We start from the raw sequence: 25,487 nt of genomic DNA, 5'->3' as shown, positions 1-25,487 counted from the left end.
CTTGTGCTTCTGTTAAGTCTCTACCATTTTGGGCTTTTTATCATGCCCACTTTTGCAAGAAACTTTCCCTGGATATCGCTAACTTTCTTGAAGAGATCTCTTGTCTTTCTCATTCTATTGCTTTTTTCTATTTCTTTGTATCACTCATTTAAGAAAATCTTAACTCTCCTTGTTATTCCTTAAAAATTCTACATTCAAGTGGGTATAATTTTCCCTTTCTCTTTTATGTTTCCCTAGTCTTCTTTCCTACGCTTTTGTAAAATCTCATCAGGCAGCCATTTTGTTTTTTTACTCAACTTTTTCTTTGGAATGTTTTTTTTTTTTTTTTTGCTGCTGTCTCCTATACAATACTACAAATCTCTATCCAGAGTTCTTCAAGCATTCTATGTACTATATCTAATACTCTAAATCTATTCATCACCTCCACTTTATATTTATAAGGGATGGTATTTGAGTCATACCCATAAGATATAATATGATCATTTTTCCTACTTTCTTCCAGTCTGAATTTTGCAATAAGAAGCTCGTGATCTTAAACCATACTGAACTCAGGTCTTGTTGTAACTGCCTACATGGAGTTTCTCTACCTTTGGCTGTAAAGTATACAATCAATCTGATTTCATTATTGACTATCTGGTGATATCCATGTGTAGAGTCACCTTTTTGGGTCATTTGAAGAATGTTTGTCATGATAACGTGACAAAACTCTAAGTCTCTGCCCTATTTCTTTTTGTTCTCTGAGGCTAAACTTGCCTGTTATTGCTGTTATTTTGATTTCCCATTTTAGTATTTCAATCCTCTACAATGAATGTGCTGAGGTTTGGGGTGTTTTTCTAGAAGATGCTCAACTTTGACCTCTTTGGCATCAGAAGTTGGAATATTGTTCTTCTCTCCTGCATATTATGTTCCGGTTTACAAAGGGGCAATCCTAACCACAAATCTAGAGTTACATCTAGAGCTGGATCTGGAGCTAAAGTATATTCTAATGCACCCCCCATTTTATTGATGAGGAAAATAAAGACAAGAGTCATGGATCAAGGGTCACGGAAGTTGCAAGCACTGGAGCCAGAATTTGAACATAGACTTAAAGCTAGAAGGCTCCTCAAATCCCTCATTTTACAGATGGGTAAATTGAGTCTCAGGGAAATTAATTGCTCAATAATACACAAGGAGAAAGTGTCAAGTTTGCTATTTAAACAACAGGTCCTAAGACTTCAGGGTAAACACTCTTCTGACACATTACAAACTTGATTGAGAATACCAACTTACCAACTTGTGAGGTCCAAATGATATGATATATTCAAAGTGCTTTGAAAATTAAAAAATGCTAAATAAATTTCAGTCATTCTAATTGTCATCATCAATAATTCACATGTATATAGTGAGTACAAATTTGCAAATTACTTTATAGACATCTTAATTGAACCTTATTCAAACACCTCTGTGGCTGGGGTGCTATTTTTGAGTGCAACTATTTTAATAGTTGGATAAACTGAGGCTCAGAAAGGTTAAGTGCCCCAGTGACTCTTAGTCTAACACTAGCCAACAATGCTACTTTTTCCGTCCTGGATTGAAACTTACTCCATCATTCACTGCCCTTAGAGCTCTAGTCTTTCTCTCCTGCATACAATACACAACTTACCCAGTGATAAATTATACTCATCTGACCACCCCTTGGTTCTAGCCATATCTTGCTGCCACCCTCTTATCTGGCTTCTGTCTATCAGTCTCAGACTTCCAGGCCTTGGAGGTATCTATTTTTACTTGGAGTCTCTCTGGGTTGTCTCTAGAACCCCCTAGCTCCTGGGGGCATTCTCCAGTTTGAAAATCAACCTGAGCAAGGAAAGAAACTTGCCTTTTTCCCCAATGCCCTCAGCTAAGGCCTTGTAAAAAGTTTCTAGCATCCAAACTCCTAAAGCCAAGCAGAGTCTGGAGTCTCTCTCAAATTTAACCCAAAATGTCTCACCTCTACCACTGATGCATGATGACCAAGTGTCTGCTGATTGGCACCCTGGGGGTGTACCCAATTACCTGACTGCCCTCTGACTCCAGACACATAGGGACAACATTAGGATGGACTCTTGAATCTGGCACCTACCCAGGTTATGAAACAGAGTTGGCATTTAAATGACCTAACAAGAAATTATTCAATTTAATTTGCTTACTCAATCCAATATAGAAGCAACAAGAAAAAAACATCTAATTAAAAACATTGATCCATAGAACAAGTGACTCTGAGGACCTGGCATAGAAGTTAGCTCCTCAGCAAACTTGAGCTTCCCATGGAAATCACCCCAGTGTGACTAGAGGAAAGAACAAGCAGATAGCTACCCCAAGCAGCACATCCATTGTATATCTTTGGATGCTGGAGCTAGGAAAGCTTTCAAGGTCATCCAGGCCAACTGAGAACCAGAGAGCCTCTGACTTGTCTAAGAGGACCCCAGAAATACACCAAGATCTATGTCCAGAACCCTCTGGCCTCTATGGTAAATGTAACACTCTTCCCACTCTCCCTAATCCCCTATATTCCAATCTCTGCCCACTGAAGCCCAAAGAGACGAAGGGACTTGTCCATGGTCTGCAGTTATTTTCTATCAGATTCCAGAGAGGGTACAGAGCAATGGGCACTGGTGTCTCTGAGAGGAGGGAAAGCAAATCCTTAACTGGGGAGGAGAGTGGTGTTTTAGACTGCTTGGATCATAGAATACTGATCTTGAATTACCTAAACATTAACAGATAGGGTCTATATAGCTGATGTCTCTATTATACATTAAGGATCCTTACAACATCTCTTTGAAGCAGATTGCTATAGTTATTGCTATCCTCCATTTTACAGATGAGGAAACTGAGGCACATGAACATATTTTTGTCAATTACACAAATAGCAAGCATAGGAGGTCAGGTCTGAATTCTGGCCTGGTTTTCTTTCCCTGATACTATATTGTCCCTGTAATCTCTGTTTTCTAAGCTAAGCTTCTCCAGCCCTGATCTGCTCTGGGGAGAAATGGCTTTTTTTTACATTTTCCCTAGACATTTTCAGTTCAGAAAGATGGTAGTTGGCAAAACTCTTCCTCCTAAACTCTCCTGCCTTCTTCCCCACCATTCTCCCATCTCCAACTTCTCCTGGGACTCTTCTCTTTCCCAGGAAGCTAAGAGGTTCCCAGGAACCTCCAAAGGTTCTAAAAGATCAATACAGCCATGCCTTTATATCATGTCCTTCCTAGAATAATAAAACCCCTTTCCTGTGCAGAACATTTAGAGGGTTAAAAATACAATCACAGATTTAGAACTGGAAGGGACATTAAAGATTAGCTAACCCACATTTCACAAATGAGAAGACCAAGACTCAGAGAGGTCTAGACACTCACAGAGAGTAAGTGGTAGAGGTGGGTTTTGAGCCCAGAACCTCTAATTGCAAATCCATTATAGCACGCTTCCTTGCACTCATCACAAGTATCATATATCTATAACTCTTGGTGAAGGTGGGAATTGTTCTAACCATCTTAGATAAACTGTTCAAACCCATTGACCTAGAGACCCCAGGGCTGGGCATATACTCCAAGGAGATCAAAGGAAGGCCCCATATATACCCACAAAGCAGCATTTCTGTGACCACAAAGAAGAAAATGAATGCCAAAAGACTATATAAAATGGCTAAGCAATTTGTGGTACCCAAATGTCTTGGAATTATTACTTTAGAGTCAAGAAATGATAAATAGGAGGAATTCAAAGAAAGCTCAGAAGACTTCTCTGAATTGATGGAGAGTAAAGTGAGTAGAAGCAGAAAATAATGTACACAATGACTACAGCAACAATAAAATACCCAAAATGAGTAATAAGACAAAATTGAATGTTATATAATGATAATAGCTAATCTTATCCCCAGCAAAGAAAAAGAGGAAATGAAACTCCTTCCTTTCCTCAGAAAGTAAGAGGACCATGTGAGTGACATGTTACATGTCCGATTAGAAAAAGTTGATGTTTTGGTAGACTTTGCTTAACTATTGGGAATTTTTTCTCATAATAAGGCAGAAATATATTTGGAAATGACTGTGATGAGTTGATATAAAAACAAAAGATACTCAAAAAATTTTAATTTATAGTTCAATCATTTCCCAAAGTATATCAAAACAATCATTCCTTTCCACACATACACACACAGAGGAGAGTGGCTGGACACACATCAGAAGCAGATTGTGGTGCACCACCTGTCTGGATTCAAGGATAGCATCTAAGATACACAGCCAAATTTGGCTTGGGCTCTTTCCATTTTCAATTTTTGCCTTATTAGATCTCTTCCAGCCACACAAGCGAGAATCAAATCCCTGGAGTGCAAGTCAAAAATCAGCCATCCCTGAGATACAGCTCAGGAAAGAAAGATTAGAAAAGCCTCAAAATGTTGCTGGCTCCTTTGCTTATGCTTCTTCCCAGCTCTCATTATTTCCCTCATCCTCAGTACCCCCCCCCCCCATCTTCCCCAGAGGCTCCCTTCATTCTCCCACCTTGAACAGGGGAAGTAGGCAAAAGCCTCCACTCATAGAGGATATCTTTATGATGGCTTGCCAAAAAACATTAAATTTCTATCAAGGGGAGACTCCAAGAAATTGGAGCAATGAGCATCAAGACAGAAGGCCCCAGAGATTCTATCGGGTGCTATAGTACCCACTTGGAGGTGCCTGAGTCACAAAACACTTATCCATGACCGAAAGTAGAATAAAAGGCTGACTTCTATTCCACCATTATCTGAACCCCAACAAGGAAATATCCTTTGATATGGAGGTACATTCCTTAGCCTACAGATTGTAATCCTTCCATTTGAAAGGTCATTGTAATTATTGCCTAAAGCCTCAGAACACTGCACAGTCTCTTAAAGAAGCCTCAAAGACACTCAGAAGAGTTAAACTCAGTATCCACTCAAGAAAAACCAAGTGGAAAAAGAATCTGTCATCCATATTATAAAACACAATTGGATAGGCAACCTACAGAGCTCATCTATCAGTGAATATGGGTTTTTTAAATATAGATATACATGTGTGTACGTATTGTATATGGATGTGTATTTCCATATATACATGTATGCAAAGATGTAAACATAGCAGTCAGAAACTGAAAATGGCTTGGTTCCAGACTGGAACAGGAGAAGGCAAAGGGAGTATCTTTAAGAAACTGCCAAGTTCTCCTAATGGCCCTGAGTTTCTCCCTTAAACAAAGTCCTCTCTTTTTAACATCAACATTATCTGCCATTGTTTCATGGCTTTGAGTCACAGAAGCTGACAATCTCTAAAGAACTGAAATTGAAGCTCACCCAGAGGGTAATAGAGAGGTCCGTGGTGGGCGTGAGCTGGGTGTAACATATGACAAACAAAGGAATTACAAAGGACAAGTGTTAGGGGAAAAAATCTCATCACAGAACTGTATGAGCAAGGATAAAAATGGGCTGCTCACATGACCAAAGCAAGGGATTATTGATACACAGCTCCAGTGGTGAAGATGGGACCAGTACAGCAGACCTGGTAGGTTGTGACCCTCAGCATTAGAGAGACCCTGGGTAGATTATATACTCATTGGACTACTAGAACACTCCTTAGTCTGCCATTCAAGGCCCTTTATAGTCTGCTTCTGACCTACCTCTCCAACCTACTCCAGATCCCTACTCTACCCCATAATCCAACTGAATTTGGCCATTTCTGACTCCACCCCTTTCATGAAAATATTCATGACATTCTACCTTTCTCTCCTTTCTTCATCTACAAAAAGTTTATCTATTCCTCAGACCATAGGACTTAGGCATGAAAGAGAATTTTGCCATCATTTGGTCTAAGTCTCCCATTTTTTAAGATGAAGAATCTAAGGTCCAAGGATGGGAGCATAGGACCATAGTTCTATAACTGGATCTAGCCCAACCTTCTCATTTAATACATGAGGCAACTGAGATCCCAAAAGGTTAAGCACACACCCATGGTGACAAAGCAAAGAACTGGCAGAATCAGGATTTGAAGCCAGATATTTTTAATCCAATTCAAGGTTCTGTCTCTTGATCCATCAAGATCACTAATGCTAGATTACAAATCTCAGACTCCCAATCTTTGCTCCCATCCCACCTCTTCCATGAAGGCTTCCTTGGTCCTTACAGTTAAGGAAGGAAGGAAGGAAGGAAGGAAGGAAGGAAGGAAGGAAGGAAGGAAGGAAGGAAGGAAGGAAAGGAGGGAGGGAAGGAATGAAGGAGGGAGGAAAGGAAAAGAAAGAGAAAGGGAGGAAGGAAGGGGGAAGAACAAGAGGAAGAGGGGAAGAAAGCTGAGGAGATGGGTTCTGAGACAGTTGCATCTCTGCCACTTACCACCCATATGTAAAATGTGAGAATTACACTAGGTGACTTGTAAGGTTCCTCCTAGCTTTGTCAAAGACCCAAGGAAGAAGGAGGAAAAGAGAGAAGTTTAGCTATAGTCTTCAGACCTGTGGTTGGCACAATCTCTGGACACCAGGTCCAATGCTCTTTCTACTACATGACCCCAATTGATCTGCTTTCAAAACCCAAAAATGCCTTGGTGGTTTCCCCCATGTGGCCCTGTAGTCCTTAAAGCAAAGAGTGAAGCACCTAGATGATCCAGTAAAGAAAGCACCGGACCTAGAGAAAGGAAAACCCAAGTTCAGATTCAGTCTAAAACACTTACTCACTATGTGATCCTGGGTAAATCACCAAACCTGTTTGCCTCAGTTTTCTTATCTGTAAAATGGGTATAATAAAAGCACCTGTCTCCCAGAATTCTTATAAGGATTGATTGAGATAATATTTGGAAAGTGCTTAGCACATAGTAGGTGATTTATGAATGTGAATGACGATTGAACTCGTAGATCATACTCCACAAAGTGCCTGAAGAGGGTTTGCCCATTTTCTGAGACAGAAGCCCTTTCCATAGTCTTCCAGTCAGCTCAGTCTTGCTCTAGCTTTGCAGAGTTTTAGGCCCCAAATCAGAGCTGAATTTTCCTTCCAAAATAACACTCCCTCTCTCCATAGGAGCTAAGTCATTAAGCCTGGAGGCCTGTTAGGAGGTGAACTGGACCTGTAGTTACCACAAGTCACTTTGATCTGTGCTCCTGCCATTGGGACTTAGGCAATCCCTCACCACCAAAGAAGATAACTTGAGGCTTCCCTGTCCCTTCCCTGCTTTCCCCCAGGCCATCTTGCCTCCTGGTGTTTTACCATATTCAAGCCGGCAGGAGGGATTTCTTGCCATTTCCCTTGAACAGAAATGGAACTGGGAAGCCCTGTGGCTCCAGAAGAGACAAAGCAGAAGTGCCTTTCAGAGCTCATCAGCCACACTTAAGAGATGGGCTGGAAGGCCTCATTATTCAGTACCTTGAGAATCTACTCCCTTGGGCTGCTCTCAGAGGCCAGGGAAACATTTGCAATCAGTGATAGTCACGCTACAGATTAACCCTCCTGGGCTCCCAGACAAAGCTGAAGGAAGGATGGAAGGAACGGGGAGCCGCAAACACTGGCCATTTGGAGAACAGAGTCCACTAAGCTAGCCTCTTTGGCTCAGCCCTCCCTTTCTTCTCTCCTTCTGGGCCTCACTCATCCAGAAGAGGGTAGGAAGGAAGGAGGGATGTTTTCTCCACCTGCCCCAGATCCCCCACTAAATTCCTTTCCACTCTCTCCTCTGCACCCCCCCTCCAGCCTGTTGCCACGACAACCCTAGCTTTGATCAGTTCTGGGATGGAGTGACTTGTATTTATTCAAATGAACACCAAGTACCCCAGCCTTTTTAGAAGTCAAAAGGAGAAAGAGAGGGATGACAAAAAAGAAGATGACTCCCCCCGCCCAATCAGGGCTTCTAGAGGAAAGAAGGAGATGGAGAGTGGCTCCCCCTGATTAGAAAACTCCAGAAAATGAGCCTATCAGTTCAGCTTCTCCCTGTGTTTCCTAGGGGTCCATAGAAAAGCAATAGGATACTGTGGCTAGACTTGGGGTACACCCAGAGACAGTGGGGTGATAGTAAAGACAATGGCTAGAGCTCTGCTAATCACTAGCTACAGCCTCTGGGCTAGCTGCTTTGTCTTTGGGTCTCATGTCCTTTCTGCGCAAAGGAGTATAGTGGGCATGACAACAATGGCATTCTATCATTGGGTTTCCAGACCAAATATTCTTTTTTTGAACTGCCACCCCACACCTACCCCCAACACTCCAAAGGATGACTTGAATGTAACGTGAGAGCTTAATGAATGTGGGTTGAAAATGAATTTCATTGACTTGAATATCAACCCAGGATGCACGGGGTTTTGATGAAATGACCAGGCTGGTGACCTCTGGCACCATCATTCCAGCCCTTTGGCAGAAATCCATTCCCCAGTGCCAGTGCCAGTCCACCTTACAGATTCCACATCACTCCTCATCAGTTCCAAGTTCCAGTCAAGCCAATTTCCCAACCTCCTGATGTTCTATCAAGTCACTCTATGTTGTTGGACAGGTAGGAGTGAATTCCCTCCAGTCTCTACCTCTTAGAATCTCTAGTTTCCTTCAAAGTTCCACTCAAATGAGACCTCCCACAGGTGTTAATGCCCTCCACAAATTATTTTGCATTCTTTTTGTGCTTTATAGTAAATTAGATGCCCCCAATAAAATGTAAACTCCTGCCCAATAGAGATAGTCTATAAAGTCTGGTTTGGTCTGCATTTAACTTGGACCCTGGCTTAATGCATTTTTTTGAATGGATTATTGAAGAGGGTTGAGAGTCAGCTCTCTTTTCCCCAGGAATTATTCTCTCAGCTCTTTAGGTCTGAAATTTGAAAGATCCATTCAGGCAGGGGGACAGCAGTTTGGGAAAAGGGGGGCACCCCCAAAGTCTGCTTAGAGTCAAAGGTCAGTCTCTGAATTTAAGTAAGCATGAAATGGGGAAAGAAGGTAAGAGGGGAGTCTAAGAAAAGAAGAGAAGGGGGCAAGAAACACACAAGGTGCCTTTTCTAAGGCCACATACTTGAGAAAAGAGGCAGTATTCTAATCCCAGGGTCTGGGAACCTGTAGGGCCTTGGGCAAACCACTTCTCACTCTGGACCTCAGTTTCCTACTCTTTAGAACAATGGGGTCTCACTGGATAATTCCAAGGTTCCTATCCAGTTCTAACAACAGCAGACTCCAAAAGTAAAACTGACAGGAAGAAATGAAGGAATCTCCTTGGTAGAACGATCCCAAGGCTGCAACAGAAGCAAGAAAGATAACTTTGGGGCAGGGCTTCTTCACCCAAAGTCTGTGAACTTCAAAGCAAATTTTGATAAATGTATTTCAATATAATTGGTTTCCTTTGTCACCCTATATATTTTATTTTCTGTATTTAGAAGCATGATTCTGAGAAGGCTTTATCCGATTGCTAAAGGGATCCCTAACACAAACAAGGGGAAGGCTCTTGTTTTAGGGCAAGGGAAGGAAGTTTGCACACCAGGACTTCCCCATGGATGAAATCTTAGGTCCAGGCAAAACAAGCTGCCATACCTGCTAACATATTAAACTACAGACCTCTCCTGTGGATCTGTGGCTCCGAGTCCTTCTCCAGCCAAACTGGAAACCGGCCCGACTTCTCTCCAAACACCTTTACAGTTCTCCTAAGAACAGTTGACCAATTAAATGGCAGCAGATTGCTTTGCCTAAAGAGCAAGCTAGGAAGTACTAATCGTCCTTGTTAACACCCAGCCTTTTCTAATTATTTGGAAGCCAGGTAAATGTAGCTCACAGTCCTCTCCTTCCCACCAGGAGAAAAAGGTTCCCAGGCTTACCCGGCCAACCCAGAGGAACTCCTCCATGAGTGGCACATGGGCAAAGGTACCACATGACCAATCCAATGTGAAGGGTTCCCTGGGTTCCGCTGGGCACATCCCATCACATGACCATTCCTAAACCCTTTGTAAGTCTTCATTTTGGCAGCTGCTCTATTGCTGACAGCTTTCTGACCAAGGACTGACCACCCTATACCCAAGATTCAACCTTCAGGGACTGTGCTCCTGGCAAGGAGTTATATTGGGTGAACAGAGATTTATACTTCTTGCCCAGCTTTTCCAACTTCTTCCCTTGATACCCAGCTATCTTAGGTAAAACTGTGCAGTACCTAAGACAGCTTCGTTATTGATTCATTGCAAGATCTTGGGCAGGTTGCTTAACCTCTCTAAGCTTCAGTTTTCCCTATCTGCAAAATGGGGATAATGCTTCCTGGATTGAGAGACTCCAAAAAAATAATGAATGTGCAGGTATTTTACAAACTGCAAAACACTTTATGCAGATCAAGGAAGGGAATGGTATCCATAATAATTTCCCCATTTCACCCCAAAGGCATTGGGATTAAAAGGGGGGTTGCTCAATAAAGTATGTTGCTATCACAGAGCAGGAAGGGGGGAAGGCTTACCTCAGCCTTCCTATAGCCATCTCTCTCGCCACCCCCCAACATCTACCTTCATATAACAGATCTGGGACAATATAAACAGGAATAAGTGTCACTAATACTATGCTTCCAGGGATAGGGGACAAGCAAAGAGAATGGGGGCTACCTGCTCCTCATTTCAGTGAAACCCCAGGAACCAGCCTTTCTACAAGGAGGCTGATTAATTCCCCTGTGTAGACCACTGAGTCATGACTGCCTCACAGATCTTCAGGCTCTGGTAATTCTGCCCAGAAACTTGAGCCCAGGGCCCACAAAATTGGGTGCCAACCCCCTCATTTTAGAAAGGAGGAAACCGGGGTAGCAAAGGGATGTTGGGTAAATTCCGCCAAATCAGGTAGTTAGTAGACAGCATTTTAACTCATATTCTGACTCCCAATTCCTGGGTTCTGTGAGCCAATTAGGACTTAAAATTAGCTGGAAGTTGGAAAAGAATCGTCATATATTTTAGTAATCTATCCCAAGGTACTTCTACTGTATGGGTTAGAGGTCACTGTTCTGGCTGAGAATATTTTTGGTGGTCTGAGAGATTTCTTTGAATTTGCTATTAATATTATTTTTAAAAAGGCAATATCTTGAATTCATGATAATCATACTCGACATTCATATAGGGTTTTAAGGTTTACAAAGCATTTTATATGAGTTAACTCTGATCCTCACAACAACCCTGGGAGGTAGGTGTTTGTATTATCTCCATTTTACAGATGTAAACAGATCAACTGAGTCACAGAGAGGGGTAGTGTCTTCCCCAGTCACACAGCTAGTGACAACAGATGGTAGAAATCCAGCTGGCCTCTTCCTGACTTGAAATGCAGCACTCTTTTCTATTTTCTGCCCCTTGAAGACACATAACTATATACAATGAAAGAGGAAATGCTGGGTCCACTTCAACATCTTCAGATGCTTTTTTTTTATTATTGTGTAATCCCAGGATGGCCTTGAGATCTATTTAACATCTACCACACTTGTCCAGTGGGTTCTCCACTTGAGCTTAGGGAAGTTTCCAGTCTCTCCTGGGTAACCTCCAAATCATCTTTGGCTCTTATCCCTTTCCTGTCCCTTACATCTAATCCTTTATGGAGTCTTTCCTCAAAGTACTTCCTCTATCCACACCTTCCTCTTTTCCCACAACCACTCTGATGGTCCAAACTCTAACTATGTTACCACTAGATTATTGCAGAAATGGCAGACAACCTCCATGTTCCAGGCTTCCCTCTCTTCTGATCCAACCACCACCCAGTGGCCAAGATCTCCATAAATGGTAAAATGGTATTCTATACCTGTAACGCCTAGTTGTGTGTGTGTTGGGGGGGGGGATTCCTCAGCTTCCTAGTGAGCCTCTATAAGATTCTGAAGCATGAATTTCTAGGCCTTCCATCAATGATCTATCACTACCCCCTTCCAAAAATTCAAAATCAACACCCTCATCCCAAATCAGGCTCTCTCCTCCAACCCAGCAAAAAGACTTTTGGGTCCCTACTCCCTCCCATCTCTAAGACCTTTGACAGACAATTGGCCTTCTCTTCAGAGGCCCCACTAAGTCATAGACTTCCCCTGTTTTATAGCTGTGCCCCAAAGCTCAGTGTCCCCAAGAAAGCTTCTGAGATTCACCCCCACTGGCTGCCATCACTCTATGTGGAACTTTGGTAGTTCCTGGGATAACTATTTTATGGGGCTTTGTCATTTTTGTTTTGACACATTTGTTAAAGCTGTCTATTCTAATAGAGACATGAACTTGTACAGTCATTGTTTCCATTGTACCTCCCCAAAGATTTTGATAGAATATTCTGCTTGAGAAATTCCCTAGTTCACCTCACTTTGTCTGGAAACCACTCCTGTTGTAATGCCTTGATAAGGTATCTGACCAGGGGATTTCTAAGAGAAGGTCTCTTCACAGCCTCTTCTCTCTCCAAAATTGGAGGCAAGATTAGAGATGTGTATGGATATATATGGATGTGTGTTTGTATGTGTGTGGTAGGGTACTGTCTAAGCCTGGCTTTTTTTAGGGGCAATGGGATGGAGGGGTAAAGAAAGAAGTAAGGAAGGGGAATTGGGGGGTTGCTGTTGTTGCAGTCTAACTGTTGTTGGGTGCTCCTTGGAACATCTTGTTCCCTGACTTCAATCCCCATTTTAGAGTCAGTAAAAAAGTGGAGCCTTCTCTTTTCTCTCTTCCAATGGCTTGAATAGACTTGACATTCTGAGCATACAAACAGAGAAAGCTCCAGTCTCCAAAAAGTAAAGAAAGTCCCAGAACCAGATACTGTGGAGGTAGGGCCCAGGGAGCTTTGGCCATTTGGGAAACCACTAAAATGAAGATTACAAAAAGAAAGGGAAAGTATGATACAGAAGAACCCTCAGCTGGAAGTTAGGAGATCCAGGCCCCAGTACCATATCCAGCCCTAATTAACTTTGAGGCAGTGCCTTGAATCTAGGTCTCAGTTTCCTCTTTTGTAAAAAGACAGTTAGACTCTAAGCTCCCTTCCAACTCTACCATTCATCAAATCTATAAAATAATAACTGCAATTTCTCTAGTGCTTTAAGGTTTTAAAATGTGTTTTCCTTAGGCAACCCTATGAGGTGGGTAGTACTAATTGTTATCAGCCCCATTTTACAGTTGAGGAAATGAGAGGCTCAGAGAAATTAATTTTGCCTGGGATTGCACAGCAAAAAAAAGCATTTGAGAAAGAATTCAAATCCAGGTCTCTCTGGTGACTCCACACCCAGAACTCCTTCAACTAATACTATGCTGCATCTTCAGGTTCAAAGTGGCTCTTCTAGTGCCTGGGGTTGAGGCCTTAATGCAAGGTCAGATGAGCAGTCTGGTCCCTTCTCAAAGGGCAGAGGACATTAACCTATTGTCAAAATGGGCCCATGACTAGAGCATCAAATGTCCCAGAGCTCAAGGCTTCTCAGCAGCTGTCTCCTCCTTGGACTCTTTCCCAGGTTCAGGGGTATCCAGACCATCAGACAAGTAGTCATCATCCCCATGGGTCTGCTTCATTTTGTTTTCAAGGACTGTGATTCGCTGTTTCAGCTTCTGCTGAGCACCGGTATATTCACCAAGAAGGCGGCCAAACCGGGTGTACAGGGTCTCCATGTTGGTCTCCAGCTGTTCTAATTTCTCCTGGACATCCACCTCCATGCTGGCAGCCACCTCGTTCTCATCCAGGAGCCCTTCCTTCATGAGGATTTCCCGCCCTCGCTCCTCCAGGACCTTCTTGGCATCCGGGTACTCTGTCACAGCCTCCATGAGGTCATCCTTGGACAAACAGAAGAGGTCTGAGTAGCCCAGACTGCGGATGTTGGCTGTGCGCCTGTTGCCCATTTTGCTTCCCTTGATATTGAGGATGCTGATTTCTCCAAAGCAACTCCCTGCCGAGAGCAGGGCATACTGGGTGACACCATCATCTGCAACTACAGCCAGCTTCCCTTCCTTAATGATGTACATTTCCTTGCCAATGTCTCCTTTCCGGCAGATGTAATCTCCAGGGCTGAAGACCTGAGGGCGAAGTTTCAGCACCAATTCCACCAGTAGCCCAGCCTCACAGTCCTGGAAGATCCGCACTTTTTTTAGGGTTGACAGGTGGACATTGATGGCAATCTCGGCTCTAAGTTTGGCTGGTAAGTTCTTTAGGACTTCCCGCTCATCCACAGTCTTCTTATTGGTCCACAGGTAGTCAAACCATCTAATGACCTTGGCTTCCATCTCCTTACTGACCTTGCGAAACTGCATATAGTGCTTGATGGCATCAATCTTGGCCTGGAATTCAGCTCGGGTGGCGTTCATATTTGAAATCATGGAGCCCACGTTTCCCACAATCGTGGCAAAGATGAGGACACCGATCAGGAAATCAAAGATGACAAAGAGATACTCCTCATCTTTCACTGGGGGAGGTGTCTCTCCAATAGTAGTCAGGGTAAGTGTGGACCAGTAGAGGCAATAGATGTACTCTCTAGCCAGGTAGCCATACTCTGGATCTGTGATATTGGGGTATACCCATGTGTCCACCCCAAATCCGATGGATTTGGAGATGGCATAGTAAATGCAAGCATTCCAGTGGATAATGACCAGAATATACAGCACAAGATTACTGATTCTGAAGATGTTAGGGTAGCTCGTCCTGGTCTCTGTACGATCAAAGAATTCAAACATACGAGCAAAGTGAAGGAGGCGGTTGAAGCGCAGCTCAGGAGTGTGAATCCCTACTGCAAAGTACACCACATCAGTGGGGATGATGGAAGCCACATCCAGCTTAAACTGCAGAGTGTGAATGTAGTTGTCCCGGAGTTTTTTAGGGTCCTTGACAAGCAGCCCTTGTTCTAGGAAACCTAATGGAGATGTAAACAAAGAGATTATCTCTGTCCCTCTTCCCCTGGGTCTGAAAACAAGTTGGACAATAATGAACTCCATCTCATCCCATTCGAATCCCGTAATTTGAAAATTCTAAAGCATAGGGAAGTCAAAACCTCCTTCTTAATGCTTGGCCAGTGAATGCAATGACCCAAATATCCTGCAAGTGGGAGTTTAGACCCCCAGGTCCCACTCAATGGCAGTGTTGGATGGCATCCACATCTCTCTCCTGTGGGTTCTGAACACATTGCCTTCTGCTTTGCAGACTATTTGGGACCTATTTAAACTCCTTCCCCCCTACACACACACACACACACACACACACACACACACACACACACACCCATATACCCCTAAGTCTTAATATGCCACAGGCCAAGCTAATTTAGGTGTTTTCAAGGAATGTCATCCAAAGGAGAGGCAAGAACTCCAATGCTGAATCTCCTAATGGGAAGTTTCTTTCTGGGAGATTCTAATTACAGTCACCTCTCAGATTTCAATGAAAATGGTCAGGAACGGAGTTATGAAGAAAGTAAAATAGCCAATGAATCAAATAAAATCATCTCTATTTGGCTTTGAAATGCATTCTGAGTTTTTTAAATAGCATCAGTAGATTCATCTTCCCTCTTGTGTCTCACTTAGGTCAATATTAAAATTGGGTTGTTTCCTCCCCTGAAGTCTCCCTGTGATGCCTCACCTTGGTGGGGAGGTGACCTTCAGCTCTCAAAGGCTATACCAATGAAACACAATCTCTGGCAGGCCTTACCTAGCTGGAAAGCATTCAAGTATCAACCCAATGAGAGATTAGAAATCTGTGTCCAAGGATCAGCCTAAGTACCAAGAGACTCGTCCCCACAGGATCTTAGAATGTCAGAGGTGGAAAGGACCTGGAGGCTATCACTGAACAGAGGAGGAAACTGAGACCCAAAGCAGAGAAGGGATTTGTCCATGGTCACACATATAGTAAGTGACAAAGGCAAAATCTGAGCACAGACCCCAGAGGCTTGACCATGAGTGAGCATTTAACTTTGATTTATTTTTACCACAGAAACTCATTAAGATGGAGGGATGGTCACCTGCCTCACTGGTCCCACCTCTGTGAAATTGCCTGAAGCACCCCCTGCTGTCCTGTTCTGCCTACCCTAAACCCACCCGTGTTTCAAGTCACCTGTTCGAAGCCTAATGAAAAGGTCAGCAATGTAGACAACATCAGAGACATAGTCAAGCACCAGCCACACCAGATAGTATCCTCTCTGTAGGTCTCCGAAGCAGGCCCTGTGAAGGAAGCTATCAGTCAGGAAATCCAATCACCCTGAACAAAGTCCGCAGAGGCATTAGTTTAGGAAAGCAGCCTAGGCTCTTTGGACCAAACCAGCTTCCCACTTCTGGGGCTAGGTCCTGCCCCCACCGGGGTACCCCACCCCAAGCCCAGTCCACTATGGATATGGTTATTTCTATACTAAGTGACTAGTGGGTTCTTTTACTATGTGATAGTGGCCAGTGAAGGTAGGGACAAAGCAAGGAAGATACTATTCTGGGAGGGAAGGAGGTAGAAAGAAGAGGGATTAGCCAGAAGTCAAACTCACCTCGCCACCAGCAGGCACCAGTTATAGAGAACAGGCATGGCAATAACAAAGAGCCAGCGGTAATACCAGTCTCCAGCGGGGTCAAGCACAAAGAGTTCAAATTTTTTCCTTGAAGAGAGAAGCATGGAAGACTGGGATCTGGAAGGGCTCATTCAAGTGTGGAAATGAGCCCCAGAGGTAACCTGCTCTCTTGCCCCCAGTGGTCTTAGAAATAGTAGAGCTGACCTCTCTCATTACTACCTCCTGAACTCTCGGTTTCTATACCTATAACATATAGGGGTGGGGATTGCCAAGAGAAGAAATACAGGAACCTTGCCCAAGGAGGTTCTAGGCCCTGAGGCTTCTTTGTGCTACTTGTGAAGACTCATGTTCCCAGAAAACATTGAGAAAGTACCTCTGATATGCTAGGCTCTGGGTTCTGGGGCAGCCCTAGAGCTCAGCCTCCAGCTCCCAAGAACAGGGCCCCAGATGACCTCTGGGTTGCTTCAAGTGTCTGCCCACGGAGCCCCCTCCAGCTTTCTTCTTCTCATCAAACAATCACTTGGAGCCCAGTTCTCTGCTTGGCGCTCTGATTACTATGTGTAGTGTAATACAGAACTTCAGAAAAGTCAATTAGTTTGAATGCCTTTATAATTGTTCTCCTCTCCCCTTCCAAGAGCTCCAAATGAAAGTTGTTCCTCAAGACAGAGATGTTCCAAGTGGTAGATCCCCTGCTTGGCAAGGTGAAGGTCACAGGGAAGTACCATGCAAAGGCTCCGAAGACCTGACTCCCAATAACTTAGCTCTCTGAGCCTCACTTGTTGGGTTTTTTTTTTTAAAATAAGAATAATACAGTTTGCACTAAGAGGCGGTAAAGAGACCTGTTCAAGTCCTGCTTTTGGGATTGGATGTAGGACTCTAAACAAATCATTTCATTTCTTAGAACCCTAGAGCACACCCTAAAATATAAATTATAGAGCAAATACCAGTCTGCTCTGGCAAAGGGCATTTCTCCCCTGGAAGTTCCCGACACCCAAGAAGTCTCGAATCCAGGACAAAACTGCTCACATCACCTTCATCTTAGGGCTGACTGAATGAAAGTACTAGGTAAACCCTGAAGGGCTCCAGGAATGTACAGCATATTGGATTGAGCTGAATTTGGAGTCAGGGAACTGCTGTGTGACCTAGAACAAGTCCCTTTGCGCCTCTGGGGCTCACCTCACTCCCCAACCCTGCCGAATCTGGAACTCCAAGTCTCCATTACAAACCTGAATCCACCACCTCATGGAAGAAAATCAAGAAGCCCTCTGCCCTCTCCATAACCTTGGAATGCCCAGATCTGAGTCTCTCCTGATCCCCTTAGCTGTTAAGCCTCTAACCAACATACAACATGGGACCTTACTTTTTGCCTTTGCCATCGCCATCTTTGTCACCTTTGCCATCACCCTGCTGAGTGGTCACAGTCTGGAGCTCAGGCCCTCTGAACCTCTCAAGAAATGAGTCAGGTCTTGCCTCTTCCTCTCGGAAATTCTTATTGGCCCAATCTCTCAGGACTCTGATCAGTCGGACAACCCTAGAGGAGGAAAAGAGAACTGATGACCAAAAGTAGGCAGGAGATCCTGGGATGCCAGTGAAGGCCTCTATGGAAAAAGCAACCAACATACCTTTGTGCCTCATATCCTGAGTCTGCTATCAACTTACCTATGAGACCCTAAACAAACTGGGCTCTGGGCTAAGATGATGCTTAGGCAGGAGAGGGATTCTCTAGGCACCTTTGTTTCCTTGGGAAATGAGGAATGGGGGAGTGGATGGGATTCACACATATATCTTGTTCCTAAACAGCCCCAGTAAAAGTTTCATGGCAACCAAAATAAGATTTGGGGGCACCTGGTCTCATTACTGTGGGGAGGTATGTGCAGTCCATGTAGTCACAAACCCAAGGAGATGGTGGCTGAACTTTGAGCTCACACAGGCCTGCATTTCCATTTAGGAAAGAGGAAGGGCCTGGGACCTATGAAATAATTAGGCTTTGATCACAGGGAAAGTAGTCTCTGCCACAGCCTAATAGAACCAAGAAAACTGGGGAAAATCCATCTTTTCAATAGAAACCACAAATACATGAGTATACATATCTCTTGCCATAGGTTTGGGGAAAGGCAGATCCAACAGTGCAGCAGAAAATCAAGGGCTCTTAATCTTCCAAAGGGAAGACATGGAACTGTGGCTTGATGAACAGTAAGCTTTTGATCTGACTGCCTCTCCTTCCCCACAATGTTTTGAGCCACTGAATCAACTAAAAGTTGATTCAACTCCAGTGTCTTTATTTCCTCTCAAACCCATGGCATTGCATGGTTACAACTTGTCCAGATGCTTCTGACAGGTGGAAGAAGAGGCAAGAACTTTCATAAAAGGGGAGGTTGAAGACAAAAAGGGAAGGATGGACAGGAAAACACTGACCCTCCAGCAGTTCACCCAGCTCTGTCCTCCCTTAGCCACTTGAGGTTTTAGCAGGTGCACACCTATAAGCTAACCCATTCCCTTTCTCAAGAGATAAAAATGACTGGATGAGTTAAATGTCTTCTAGTTTTATTGGAGGGAAGCCCTAGACCTCTCTCTTTATAGTAAGTTGAGACCTGAGTTGCCCATACCTTCGGAAACCCCCTCGACCCTGTTGGGGGTTGTCCAGCGCCGCCAGCCTCTGCAGCTCCGAGGAGGTATCATCATCAGCTGCTGATTGTGGCCTGCAGAAGGAAAATGGGGCTCAACTTGGCATCAGGGTTCTTGAATCCCACTCAATTGCTGGCATCATCAGAAGCGACAGCCACTTCTGAGGCCTTTATTCAAACTACCGGCTACCAAGGCAGGACTATTTTCATCAGGAGGAAAGCCTCCCAGGGACACAGATATTTCTGGGCAAGAAGAGGAGAAAGGATTCCTGTTTTCCATGCTTCCCTCTGAAGTCATTCCTCTCCACCTCCCTCCTACCATCCCAATCTCACCATTTGACAAACTGGGATGAAGAGAGGATTCATGTTGCATATCCTTATGCCCTCTCTCAACATGAGGCAGAGTAGGAGGGAGACATTGCTTCACGTTCCTTTCCTTTGTCTCAGAAGTAGCAGCGTCTAAACTATAGTCTCTTCCTGGACACCTCCCAATATGATGGGGGGATAACCTCGCCTAATCCCTGGGGCAGAGTGCATAGGAGTTCCCTTTCCTGATCCCATTTATCCCAGAATTTTCTCCATCTGACCTCACCAAATGTTTGAGCCAAAAGTAGACAGGACTTGCCAGGGTCAGCCTGCTTCCTCATAAAGCCAGTTAGAGGAAAGATAACAAACTTCCACAAAACAAGGTCTCTCTGGGCTTGGCTCCTGGATAACCTATGGTCCCTGTTCATCTAATGGATTTTAAAATACTCTCTACCCAGAATTCCTAAGGAACTGACCAGAATGAGCTTTCCTTCTCCATGGAATCTTTCTAGGTATCTCACTCTGCCCACTTAGGTCTCATAGCTACTAGTCAGACACTCCCCTCACTGTGACCATGCAGGCTCATCCAGATGCTGACCTGCTGGTCCTACGTTCAGGTTCATCCTTGCCATTGGCTTTGACCGATGGGGGTGGGTGGTGGTTGTGATTATTGGCTGGAGAGCTCTTCACACCATTTGTTTTTTCCGACATCCTCCATGTAAGGAGCCCAAGGGCAAAGATCCTGCTCCTAGTAGAAGCAACAGAGATCAAAACCCCCATCATCAACAGGTTATCATAAGCATCAACCAAAAGGAGAAGAATTGGGGACTGGAGGTGCCCTGGAAGGTGACTAGTCAGGACTGGGCAGCTGTCCAGTCACTGCCTAGAGCTCTTTACCATTCCTCCTAGCACTTCCACCCTTCCATGGGCTGCTGGGCAATAAAAATCATAGACATGCCCCAGGAGCTGGGGAGGCAGAAGGGAAGAAATGAAGACTTGCCCCTTCCATAGGCTCCCTCTGCCCTCCTACACTCCTTGCTCTCCCCACCCCTGGCCCTTTTCTGGCACAGAGAGAGTGGCAGTTCTTCCCCAGCTAACTGTGGTTGCTGAAGCTGTTACCATGGTGACCACAGGCTCCCCAAGCCCTGCAGAAGCCACAAGCTCCAAGGTAGCTACTACTCGTTGCTCTCAATGGGGCTGTGACACCTGGATCGTAATAAGGGACCCCAGGGGAACAGAGTAACTTGTCCCCAAACCCTGTCCCTCTCAAGGCTCCCAGAGGGGTGAGGGCTTGACTTCTTGTCATGGAAACCAGGCAATGAAAACAAACGTAAACTCAAGTATTCCTGATCCCTCCAGGCCAGGCAATTTCATTGGCCTGAGCCTGATTGAGTTGCCTAGTCTTCCTCATCCCCTCCTAAACCCTCACACACACTTTTCAACCATTTTAATATCACTTAAACCATTTACGCAGTAGACCTAGCTTGAGATGGCCATACTCGTTATGCCCTCAACAGGACCCTTCTCTTGGGGACAGATCCCTCCCTAGAGTCATCTATACTCTTCCCCCAGAGACCAAACCATTCTCCTCCCTCTCCCTGCCCTGACCATATACAAGCTAGGATTTCAGGGAAGAGATCCTTGAGACACAGTATGACAAAGTGCATAGAATTCTGGATAGGGATCCAGGAACACCTAGGTCCAAATGCCACTTCAGAGATTTAATAACCATGTGACCCTGGGCAAGTCTCTTTGTCTTTCTGGGCCTCAATTTCCCCTTCTGTAAAATGAGGGAGTTGGAATCTATCTGTGAAGTCTCATCAAGCTCTAAAATCTATGATCCCATGAAGTGGAGGAAAGTTACACATCCTCTGAGCAGTAGGAATTTTATCCTCCATTTCTCCATTTATTCTCCTCCCTTCTTTTCAGCCATAGCTACCCTTCAGATTTCAGTCTTAGAAGCACAGACCTGGGTCACTGGGGAGACATACCAAGCTTGGCATCCATGTTAGCATTTCCTTAAATGTTTCCCTCATGCTAACTCATCTCTCCCCTTTGTCAGCTAGATGGCACGGTGGATAGAGCACTGCCCTTGGAATCAGGAGGACACAAGTTTGAATCTGACATGAGACATTTGACACTTACTAGTTCTGTGACCTTGGGCAAGTCACTTAACCCAGACTGCATCACTTCCAAAGACATCTCCAGTTGTCTGGTCTATATCTGGTCACTGGATCCAGATGATTCTGGTTGGAGAAAAGCTGGTCACTTAGCCTAGCCGTGCCCCCTCACTAAAATTCAATTCACGTGCTGGTCATAGCACCACCTCCCTGATGTTATGGTGTTCTTCAAGGATGAAGAACAGGCATCTCTCTCCTCTGTAACTTCTCTATACCCTGCCTTGATATCTAGCTTCATTCATTCATGCGTTGCTTTGCCAAGATTTGAATCACAGAAATGTAGAGCTGGGAGGAACCTTAGAGATAATGGAGTCTAGGAAAGGGAAATTTCTTTGTTTCTAATTGAATGAACATCACTGACACACAGAAAATGCACCCTCTAACTGGTATTTTCTTAATTTAAAAAAAGGAAAATGGAGGGAGGGGAAGCTTCTCCCTTCACTTCAAGTCCAACCTTCTCTCATTATACAGAGAAGAAAACTGAGACCCTAGAGAGGGAGTCACTTGCCTGAGGTCATATATCAAGCTCGAGCCAGACTAGACCTCAAAGCTGTCTCTCCAAACTCCCAAAGCAATGTTTTTTTCCTCCAGACCACATGGTCATCTCATGCATGGGCGACCTGAAGAAAGAGGCATGGGAGTTTAGGAATTAGTACTGCCAAATGTGGAAGACTTCAAAGCCCAAGCAAGAGACAAGAATAGATCAAGGAAGTGGCATGTTTACCTATGATATATATAGAGATCACTTCTGTGAGACTTACAATGGGAATATTAAGCTGGGGAGATGAAGGAGAAGGGAGAGAAGGAATCGATCACAGTCTATTGAATCATAAAAAGCAACTCAAAATTATCACAGTCTTGGTCATATACTCTAGCAGTAGGAAAATGTACAGGCATTCCCTGAGACTAGAAAGGCGATTTTAGATCAAATAAAAAGAAGTCCTATTTTTACACTACAAGGAGTCAACCTTGGCTCTCATTGCCCCTGAGAAATGGCAAAGGTTGACCTGAGGAGGTTTCAGGGTTAAGCCATGACTAATGACTTACACCATGACTAAATATTCTTCAGAAGAATTGGGAATGCTTGGGACATGCTCCTAACTTCCATGACTGGCATCAAGGAAGATGAACCTGCTAGCCCATGCCATACAGCTTGCTCTACCCAGGCTGGCCATTATATGTGGTCTGTGAGGAGGCCACTTTGAAGGTAAGTCTCTGTTGAACATTGATATCAGACTTTCTGTGGTGAACTGCAGCATATATAGAAATCAGAAGGGCCAAATATTAATTAGCCTTTAAGGATGAAGAAGAAATCCTACAAGGAAAGGGCTATTGGTTCACTGCGGTCACAATATGGTGGGAGGTGGGGAAGGAGTGGGAAAAACTTCCCTTCCAAAAGCAAGATAGGTCACTGGGAAGAGGGTGGGGGTGAGCAGAGGACAGGTAAGTACAGGAAGACAGAATCCAAAACTAATCAGGGAAAATGTTGCCTGGAACACTGACATTTCCAACTGAAGCTCTATACACCTTTTACCTTTATATAAGAAGCAAGGCTAAAGGTAGCAGTAGAATGGGGTGGAGATGTGGGTGGGATCCTGGTCCTCTCAAGTATAGCATTTGAGCATTAATAAGGAAAGCTCAATCTGGGGAGAGACCAAGCTCATGCATTCAGTTGATGGGATGGTTTTCCTTGCTACTTCTGGGAATGTGATTCTTTCTGGTACCAAGGGCCATTTCTGATGTCCTTTACTCTGGAAGCCCAAGGTGCTACCAGTCCCTTTAGACTAGGGGCATCCCTACATTACCAATCTTGCAGTCTAGTCAGTTCAAGAACCTTGCCACCATAGGTGGGGAGGGCCCTCGGGAAGGTGGCTTTCCAGCTATTTACCCTCCATTTGATGGGAGGCCTTTAACAAAAGCCTCCGTCTCCTCCTGATTCCAGTATTGGCACAGTGAGAGGAGAATAGAAAGCTGGGGGAGGGAGGATTAGGAGCAAGGATTAAGAAATTCAAGAGAAAAAAAATCAGGGAACAGCAAAAGAAAAGGAAACCAAATATCCCTAATGGTTATGTACCAGAAATGTGCTGAGCCAAAGATGACAGTGCCCTGGGGGAAGAGATATCCATCTCCAGATTTGCTATACTTCCTGGACTGAGAAGGCTGAATTAGCTCTGCACATTTCACTCACAGAGATGCAAATCTACACTGGAGAGATCAAAACACTACAGGAATGTTACAACTCACTCACAAAATTGCTGCCTCAAGCTGGGCCTTCTTTTCCCTGACCTGCCCTTAACTTGATGTGTGGCCTTGGCTGAGTCTTTTTCCCCTCCCTAGGTCTCACTTTCTCTATTGGTGAGATGAAGAAGTTAAACTAAAACAAGAGGTCTTGACATTTACTTTTTGTGGCCCCGGACCCCCTTTGCCAATCTCAGAATCGTGTTTTTAAATGCATAAAATCAAATCTGTAAGATTATAAAGAAAGTCAATTACATTAAAATTTTAGACATTTTAATTTTAATTAAAATATTAAAAATTTTAAAAATTTAAACAAGATCATGAACTTCAAGTGAAGACCCTTCAGACCAGATGGCATCAAGGGCCCCAGGTCTGGCTGCGACATGGCTCAGCTCCTTCACTTCTGGTCTTCTAAGCAGAAGAACCAAACCCTGACCCAAGCTAGACTCACATGTAATTGGGAGATGTTTGACAAAATAAGAATACAAGAGCACATAGATAATGTTAATAGATGATTTCTAAGTCGATGGGTGGCCCACAGGGACACTTAATGGATAATTTCGTGGCCCCACCACTGATCTAAGGTACCTGAGTTTAAATGGTTTGAATAATATGTCTTTTATTCCCTGAGGAACTAGGGGAAACCATAGAATTCCAAAGAGTTAAGGAAGTTTTGTTATTATCAAATTGAGCTCTCCCACACACAAACAATTTTTTTTAGGTTTTTGCAAGGCAAATGGGGTTAAGTGGCTTGCCCAAGGCCACACAGCTAGGTAATTATTAAGTGTCTGAGACCAGATTTGAACCCAGGTACTCCTGACTCCAGGGCGGGTGCTTTATCCACTGCGCCACCTAGCCGCCCCAACACACACACAATTTTACAAAAATAGGGCTGACTCCCCCCCCCCCCCGGAGGTCAATGAGGTCACCCCATTCAGAACTGGCACTGTTAAACACAGGTCTCTCAAGACCACCACCTTTTGTCCCCCGTTTTAACTACGCCATGTGGATTCATTGCCATTTGTGTGGTGAGAGGTCGTCTGTGAATGAGCCTAGAAGGGGTGGGGAGGTCTATTTGGTAGGAGAAATCCTACACCAAATCCAGAGTGGAGGAGATTCAGTTACACTCTGGCAAATTTTATATTCAGTTGAACTAATCACACTAATTGACTAATCATGTCCCAAGCACCAGAATGGAAATGTCTCTGAAATACTTTAATCGGGGAACCCATCAGAAGGCAGTGCCCAGTGCTAAAACTATTCTCTAAGCACAACAAACAAGAAATGGCAGCTTGGATAGTAAGCTATGGAAGGAATTATGGGGGAAAGCAGAGAGGACAGAAAATGATGACTAGACTGTCAAAACTAAACCATGGAAGCTTTGGGGAAGCTTACAGTTATGACCAAGATATAGCAGAGCCAAATAGGAAGGAGGTGCTAACAGAAGGCTTGTCTCTCCGTTCCTTTCTACGTATCTGTTTTTCTCTGTCTGTCTGTCTCTTACACACACACACACACACACACACACACACACACACACATACACACACACAAATGACTTGATTTTGCAGAGTTTTGGCCCAGGATCATAGGATTAAGAAGTGAAAGAGACTTCAGAGATCTGTTACCAGGAGTTCTTAGATTTTATTGTGTCCTAGATCCCTTGGTATGGTCATTAGGTCGGTGCTGCGGCAGATAGAGTGCTGGTCCTGGAATCAGGAAGACCTGAGTTCAAATCCAAAGCCAAATACTTACTA

General features: G+C 44.2%; 1 protein-coding gene across 1 annotated transcript; it reads right to left on the bottom strand.

Moving 5' to 3' along the window:
• Positions 1-13,323: 13,323 nt before the first annotated feature.
• CNGA2 (cyclic nucleotide gated channel subunit alpha 2) lies at positions 13,324-20,023 on the bottom strand. The gene is made up of 6 exons (XM_074201830.1): positions 19,911-20,023; positions 18,989-19,081; positions 17,743-17,913; positions 16,362-16,469; positions 15,944-16,050; positions 13,324-14,753 (listed from the first exon to the last, which is right to left on the bottom strand). The coding sequence occupies exons 1-6, from the start codon at positions 20,021-20,023 to the stop codon at positions 13,324-13,326; spliced, it is 2,022 nt and encodes a 673-aa protein (XP_074057931.1).
• Between the last annotated feature and the right edge of the window lie 5,464 nt (positions 20,024-25,487).

This window comes from Macrotis lagotis, chromosome X (assembly GCF_037893015.1).
Source record: "Macrotis lagotis isolate mMagLag1 chromosome X, bilby.v1.9.chrom.fasta, whole genome shotgun sequence".
NCBI lineage: Eukaryota > Metazoa > Chordata > Mammalia > Peramelemorphia > Peramelidae > Macrotis > Macrotis lagotis.
The sequence above is the reverse complement of the archived record's forward strand: the minus strand, read 5'-3'. Positions and strand labels throughout refer to the sequence as shown.